This window comes from Setaria italica, chromosome VII (genome assembly GCF_000263155.2).
Source record: "Setaria italica strain Yugu1 chromosome VII, Setaria_italica_v2.0, whole genome shotgun sequence".
NCBI classification, from domain to species: domain Eukaryota; kingdom Viridiplantae; phylum Streptophyta; class Magnoliopsida; order Poales; family Poaceae; genus Setaria; species Setaria italica.
The window spans coordinates 32,683,446-32,690,889 of record NC_028456.1 but is presented as its reverse complement, the minus strand read 5'-3'; the positions used below and the strand labels follow the sequence as shown (position 1 = coordinate 32,690,889).

Genomic DNA, 7,444 nt, shown 5'->3' with positions numbered 1-7,444 from the left:
ATCTGATGAAGATTTCTCCATGCCATACGATAGATGATTTATACAGCTTGAGGCTTATTCCTTTTCTCTTCTTTCATTGGGCACAATGGCTACCAAAGCATGGAGAATCATAACATTGAGTTTGGTTGTACAATTTACGATAGCCACCAACTTTCATCCGTAAGCAAGCGCAGAATAAAATACTCTGGTTATCTATAACGTTTTGATTAGGTGCTGCTAAGACTACAGTAAAACATGTAGCTTGGGAAATATAATTTTAATTAAATACAGAATAGCATGAAAGGGAGTGTAGCTCAAATGGTAGAGCGCTGGTTTTGTACGCGAGAGGCACGGGTTTATCCCCTCGCATCTCCAAAAAATTTTCTATTTTTCACTCTGCTCCACCTCCACGCTTCGCCACAGCTGTGAATTTGACTCTTTTTTCACTCCAGTCCACGCGACAGCTGAATTTGACAAATATTTGAGTGAGCAACTGCTCATAGCAGTTCACTTCTTTCATCTTCACTATTCATCACATATTCACATGCATTGCAAATTGTAATATCCACCGGTGCTTCATTCAACCTTCACATCATCAATCACACAACACGAACACTACCGTTCGCAACTCACAGGATTCACCCAAGTTAATCAGCCCAAACGCAGGTCAGCAGTTTTACTGTCAAAAAACACACCAGAAATCACGTCATCCCAAGACCAAGGGTGAAACCAATTTCACCGCGCGGGAAAGTCCGCGGCGATCTGCAGCACAAGCTTCCCGCCGCCGCCGCCCCTGCGCGCCAGCACGAGCGCCGCCACGACGGCGACGGCAACGGCGACGAGCAGCAGCGCCGCGATGCCGCCGGCCAGGCAAACCCGCCTCCGCCGCGCCTCGCCCTGCAGCCTCCGGGCCTCCCTTAGCTCCGCCTCGGCCGCGCCCACGTCGCCCGCGGCCGCCGCGACGTGCCGCTCGATGTCGTCCAGCGGCGCGCCCTGGGCCTCCACCAGCGCCGCCATGTCCAGGAACAGCTGCTGCAGCTCCAGGAGGCCGCGCTCTACCTCCGACACCTCCCTCGCCGCCTCCTCCTGCTCCTCCGCCACCGCCGCCGGAGCGGCGGACAGCAGCGCCGCCCGCATCGCGGCGTCGGAATCGTCGGTGTTGGCGAGGAGCCGGTCCAGCTGCTCCTCGGTGGGCGCGTCCCCGGCGACGGTGAGGTACCGTCGGGCCGCGTCCTCACGGCGCTCGGCGGAGACCTGGCACCGGAGGGCCTGCACGTCCGCGGTGAGGTCGTGCACGCGGCCGCGGAGCCCAGCCGCGGCCTGGGCGGCGGGTGCGGGCGCGCGGCGGTCCATGGAAGCCAGGCGCGCCCGGAGGCGCCGCGCGGAGCCGAGGAGACGGACGAGCGCGGCCTGCGTGGCGGCGCGCCCACCGCCGGAGCCGACGACGACGGCGTGCCTGGACGCCTCGTGCGCGGCCCGGAGCCGGGACAGCTCGTCCCGCAGCGCGGCCATATCGGCCTTGGCCGCATCCGCCTCGGCCAGGAACGCGCGGAGCTCCGGGGCGTCGCCACCGGCGGAAGAGGCGGGCGCGCTGCCCTGCTGCGCCTTGGCCGCGGCGGCGACGAAGGAATCGGTCATGAGGTCGTTCATCTTGCCTGCCGGATTGGGAAGAGACGGCTGCGAGATCGATCGATCCGTGGTGTCGGTCAAGGAAGAAGCAAGAAATTAGCAGCTCTTTTCCAGCATCTAATCAAGGTGATGGAGACTGCTAGATTTAGACGTGGCCCAGTGGCACGTCTGTTTTTTTCTTCGCTTATATTAAATTATTAAAATTAAGCGTAATGGGAGCAAATCTTTGGACACTTTATTGGAGATCATACTGCAATTTACAATTATCAGTAAATGTCCGCCAAACTCTTCTTTTTTGAGGGCAATCTCTCCAAATTATTGAACAAGGGAACACGTTTTGTCTCCCCATTTGACAAAGTGAATGTTGAAAGCTTGATTACAAAATCATTTCCGCCTAAAAAAAGAAATGAGAAGAACAGGTGGCAAGTGCCAGCTTGGTCTTAAGATCTGGAGCAAGCATTCATCAGGATGGACCTGAGGCTTCTTGTCTCTGTGGCGACACATTCCCGGTCGAAAAGAGCAGAGACCACAGCCACACCTTTGAGATTTGGGAGCCCAAGCTCCATCACTGAACCTGCATTTCCGGCATTGATGCCTCCGATAGCCACCACAGGCAACTTTGAAGCAGAGCACACGGACCTCAACCCCTCAAATCCCAAGGTGGGATTGTTCGCCTTTGTTGTGGTTGGAAAGACACCTCCGGAACCGATGTAGTCCGCACCATCCTTCCAGGCCTGCTTGGCCTGAGCAGGGGTTTTACATGAGACGCCGATGATCTTTCCTGGTCCTAGGAGCTCCCGCACCTCCCATGCGGGCATGTCTGATTGACCGACATGGACGCCATCCGCATTGCATGCCAGAGCAACATCTATGCGGTCGTTGATCAGTATTGGCACTCCACTGGACCTGCAGATCTCTACACATGCCTTGGCAGCTTCCAAGAACTCCCGTGTATCAGCATCTTTTTCTCTGAGCAATGCGAATTCATAGTATGTCAGTGAAGTACAATCAAGAGGCTCAATCACAAGCAAACGTTTATATCATATTTTGTGTTCAAGAAACATACCTCAACTGAACAATTGTAGCGCCTCCTTCAATGGCAGCTTTCACAGCATCTTTTATCGAACGACCCCACTTCTTGTTCATCCCAGAATCTGTCACCGCATACAGGAAGAGGTCATCTGGATTGAACTTGTGCAGTGATCCCATCTTGTATAATGGAGACTTGAGACTGAAGAGGTGGTCAAAAGGGCCTTGAGGCCCATTTCCAATCACAAGATCTTTACTATGATAAAGAGCAGACTCCACAAATTTCTTTGCAACCTGCCAAGACCATGTGTGACAAAAAAACACATGTTAAGATCTACTTGTTTTAACAGTACACCTAAAAAGATGCATATAGCGCCAATCAAGGTTCAGAAACCACTAGGAACATATCTACGAACCCAAGCTTGCCGTTTGTATAAACAACCAAGGATCTGATAATTGTAATAAACTGTGTAGGTATATGCACTCTGACCCAAAATAACAGCTCTTACAAAACTAACCATGACAGCCTAGCATTAGACTCCACAGTATATTATAGTTTAGTGGCCAAGATGCCAGATGCAGTAAATGACTTCTCTTAAAAAACAACCCAATTTACCATCATTTCACATACTAATTTCCCAAACCTTAGTCCTAAATAGTCACCAATCATATTGTGTTCTTTTCTTAACAATTTTCGAAGAATAAAAAAGTTTCTAAAAGACATGTTATAAGAGTATGATTCATCTTTTTTCAATAAAAGCCATGTTAATTGCAAATGACTTATTTTGCTAGTGATAATGAACACTTCACTGGATACCTTTTGCCCCATTTTTTGTCCCAGTGCTTTCCAGGTATGAGTGGGTAAAAACTGAAATACTACAAGACTAACCTCAACAGCATGCAGCATTGTTGCACCTTTTGCTAATTCAGCAGCAATACATGAAGCTAAAGTGCAACCAGTTCCATGTGTGTTACGGGTCTTTATACGCAGTCCACGAAACTCAATGAACTCCTTACCTGATGAAATAGGTCAGAACTTGTATGAGGCTTCTAAAAGAGGAGGGAAGGGAATAAGATAATTATTAAAATACTAATATATACCATCAAAAAATACATCAATTGCATCTGTTGAATCTGGCATATCCCCACCTTTCACAAGCACATGTCTGCAAATGGAAAATTTATGTTAGCAAATTGATCACTATACTTATTAATCGCCATATGCAGACATTAACTAATGCAATTAACAATGCTGTCAAATGAAGAGATTTCAGATAGGGCTCCACGACAAGATTTAGCACTTATCCAAGACAGGGCAAGAATCAGTGTCACAGAAAAACTTGTTATGGGTTCAAATGGTACGGGCCATTAGCTCCTCAAGCTGGAACTAACAGAAATTTCTATATGCATGGCCAAGCATGATAAATCCCACAGGAACCATGTTTTTAGCTAGCTCCTCAAACTGGAACAGAGGGAAATTATGTATATTCAAGTATGATTAAACAACAAAAGAATTTAAGCTTATGAAACTTATAGTAACCAGTTTGCTTCGAATGTTTACTTAAAGTTGAAACTGGGAGCAGGCTGACATTTCCCATACAAATCTAATATCAGGATGTCCAATCATGTGATAGTGTACATGTAGGGTAAAAGAACACATAAGGTAAACAAAACAAATTTACATAAATACAGAAGACATACTTTGGACCAAGTTTGTAAATGGATTCAGCTGCACTGCGCATGTCAGAAATTGTTTGCAATGATACATTCCCAAGTAACTTTGATGCTTCTTTAACATTAGGAGTGACTATGTCAGCAATAGGAAATAGTTCATCCCTGCCCAAAACAATTGCAAGAGCATCTCCGTAAGTGCTATGATATTGAGGATGTAACAACAATAACAATCCTGCAACAACTCACAAATGGACACAGAACAAAACAAATATGGGGTTCCATACATATATGTAGCAAGAGTAGATGGTCCTGAAAGAGTATCACCACTGGTGGACACCATGACCGGATCCACCACTAAAGCTGCCTTCAGAAGCACAAGTCATAGCAAGTAAATAACTGAGCCGGCATAGTATGCTTTCATCGTACACATGAAACAATACAGCATACCTTTGACTGGAAACTTCCTAAGATTCTCACAGAGAACTTTAACTATTCCAGCTGAAGGGAGCATCCCTGTTTTCACCTAACAAAATCAAGGACAGAAGAAACATTGCATGAGTTCCAAGTGGAAATAGGATGGAACTCAAATAGATTAAATCATGCTACACTATCACCTAACTCATCCCAGGTCCATATTACAACTTTAACAGAGATATTTGGAGAACCAACAAGTCTTTTGGCACACAAACACTATGTCAACTAAACACCATGCTTGAGGAAGAGAAATTCATCTTGCAAGCATGAAGGATTAGGATTGCGGGAAATTCAAACATGACCTACAATCAGTAACTATATGACGTAAACTGTGGTGATAGCCCTTGGCAGTGCGAAATGGGACTACAGTTCAATTACACAGGTTGAAGCCCCTGATCACCTTATAATAGAAAAGATACGTATTCACATGTAAGCTACCAATTTCACGGCAAAAAAAAAAGTTCAATTTCAGGAAATTTTACCCCCACAACACCTAAACTGACATGGAACAAACTAATTAACACCTTCAAGCTTCCATGACTCACTTTTCAAGCACAGCTTAGTAATTCATAACAACAATAACCTGGCACAAATGACAAGACCTCGCTCTGTGGCATTGCACATCATGTGCTTAGGAAGAACTAACCCCTCATATGACATTTCTGTATCATGGCATCATTACTGAATACTGAATGTCAAAGAGGGCTCACCACATCCACCGACATGTCCGAGAGAACCGACCTCAGCTGCTCCCCCACGAACTCCTCCGGCACAGCATGGACCCCCTACAGTACAGAACCATCGGATCATCCATCCCCTGTTCTCGGTCGAATAGGAGCGAAAGGAATAGCAAAAATAACAAAGAAGCGGAGGGACCGGGGCAAAACGTGCCTGGACGCCGACGGTGTTCTGCGCCGTGACAGCAGTGATGACGGAGGAGCAGTATGCGCCGAGCGCCGCGCACGCCTTGATGTCGGCCTGGATGCCCGCCCCTGCGCCGGAGTCGGAGCCGGCCACCGTCAGAACGTGCGGCCACGGCATCGCGCGCGCCGCCACAGCGAGCCTCCGAGGCCGGATTCTGGGAGAAGGCGAGACCCGCGATGAGGAGGTGGGGGAGGGGAATCGAAGGGCGGCGGCGGTGGAGGGGTGGTGCGGGGCGACGGCGGCTGCGGGTGGTTGCACGGACGCCATCGGCAAGTGGAGGGAAGGTTTATGACGTTGGGGTTGGGGATGGGGATGGATGAGTCAAACCTTTTCCTATTGGAAAACAAATGTTTTTGGACATATATCACCGCAATATTGAGGGTCTGTTTGGCTCCCACTAGCTGAAGATTAGCATCTACCACATCGGATATTTGATACTAATTAGAAGTATTAAATATAGACTAATTATAACTAATTGCACAGATGAAGTCTAATTCGCGAGGCGAATCTATTAAGCCTAGTAGTCCACGATTTGACAAAGTGGTGCTACAATAACCATTTGTTAATGATGGATTAATTAGCCTTAATAGATTCGTCTCGTGAATTAGCCTAGTGATTCTGCAATTAGTTTTACGATTAACTCATGTTTAATCCTCCTAGCATCTGAGACATGATTAAAGGTTAGCACTAATATCTAATCTGAATATTCAATGTGATACGGCTAAGGGTTAGTACTGATATCCAAACACCCTTGAGTCGCTCGGCTCTCTTTTCAATCAACCATGCATGTGCCACGATTATTTTGGATCTGTCCAGAGCACTCTCTCGATCCACTACTTCTCCCACAGCCATGGCCAACCAAGAATGTAAGTGCCATGCGCCACTCTCTCAATCAAGGTCTGGTCTCAGAAAACTCTTATATCCAGTCACCCAAGGGCCAGGGCAGTTATCTATTGGATTCATTGATTGGATTAAGTAAGGGATCGGAATCTTAATTTGACCAACAGCGGAGTGTTTTCTCCCTACAAACAACACTCGAATTTTTAATTCTCGTTCATTTAATTTGTGAGCCTCAACCCTCAGTTAGCTTTTGCTATGCATATAGACATAATATATCTCTAATTGCATAGCAAAAGCTATGTATCTAGAAATATCAAAACGAATAGTAATTTAGGAATAATAATTTGAGATGGAGGAAATATATTACAGTCATTGATTTAAAAAAAAATCGATCAAGGGAGAGACGCCCCGTGACTTTCGCCTTAAGACAGTAAGGGGGTGTTTGGATCTTTAGGACCTCCTAAAATTCATGTCACATCGAATATTCGGAGGCTAATTAGGAGGACTAAATATGAGCTAATTATAATAATTACACAGATGGAGGCTAATTCACGAGACGAATCTATTAAGCCTAATTAATCCATCATTAGCACATATTTACTGTAGCATCACATTGTCAAATTATGAACTAATTAAGTTTAATAGATTCGTCTCACAAATTAGTCTCCATCTGTGCAATTAGTTTTATAATTAATCTATATTTTATACTCCTAATTAGTATCTAACCATTCGATGTGACAGAAATTTTAGAAGGAACTAAAAACAAACACCCCCTAAGCCCACCGAACCCGGAAAGCAGGCAGGGATCTCATCTCACGTGCGCTACAGTCCAGGAGGTGTGGGCGCACGACCCTGCAGCGCCAGGATTCAAACAGACAGGGAGCGCGCTCTACCA

The 7,444-nt window shown here is 46.4% G+C and overlaps 2 protein-coding genes across 2 annotated transcripts; both read right to left on the bottom strand.

The window, feature by feature from the left end:
* Nucleotides 1-714: 714 nt before the first annotated feature.
* LOC101754813 (syntaxin-121) lies at nt 715-1,629 on the bottom strand. Its single transcript, XM_012847506.1, has 2 exons — nt 1,081-1,629; nt 715-1,011 (listed from the first exon to the last, which is right to left on the bottom strand). The coding sequence occupies exons 1-2, from the start codon at nt 1,627-1,629 to the stop codon at nt 715-717; spliced, it is 846 nt and encodes a 281-aa protein (XP_012702960.1).
* A 194-nt stretch (nt 1,630-1,823) lies between these two features.
* LOC101753596 (probable thiamine biosynthetic bifunctional enzyme, chloroplastic) lies at nt 1,824-6,024 on the bottom strand. Its single transcript, XM_004977106.2, has 9 exons — nt 5,677-6,024; nt 5,496-5,570; nt 4,759-4,834; nt 4,596-4,671; nt 4,339-4,473; nt 3,739-3,803; nt 3,527-3,654; nt 2,675-2,931; nt 1,824-2,577 (listed from the first exon to the last, which is right to left on the bottom strand). The coding sequence occupies exons 1-9, from the start codon at nt 5,974-5,976 to the stop codon at nt 2,049-2,051; spliced, it is 1,641 nt and encodes a 546-aa protein (XP_004977163.1). The 5' UTR covers nt 5,977-6,024; the 3' UTR covers nt 1,824-2,048.
* Nucleotides 6,025-7,444: the final 1,420 nt, after the last annotated feature.

What these genes read in the sequence shown, in the direction of transcription:
- LOC101753596 (XM_004977106.2), bottom strand. Translation starts at nt 5,976, where the DNA reads ATGGCGTCCGTGCAACCACCCGCAGCCGCCGTCGCCCCGCACCACCCC. An exon ending in ATTTACAAACTTGGTCCAAA is followed by an intron (nt 3,804 to 4,338) that starts GTATGTCTTCTG and finishes TTCCATTTGCAG; the next exon opens with ACATGTGCTTGTGAAAGGTG. An exon ending in GCTACAATTGTTCAGTTGAG is followed by an intron (nt 2,578 to 2,674) that starts GTATGTTTCTTG and finishes CGCATTGCTCAG; the next exon opens with AGAAAAAGATGCTGATACAC.
- LOC101754813 (XM_012847506.1), bottom strand. Translation starts at nt 1,629, where the DNA reads ATGAACGACCTCATGACCGATTCCTTCGTCGCCGCCGCGGCCAAGGCG. An exon ending in TGTCCGCCGCTCCGGCGGCG is followed by an intron (nt 1,012 to 1,080) that starts GTGGCGGAGGAG and finishes CTGGAGCTGCAG; the next exon opens with CAGCTGTTCCTGGACATGGC.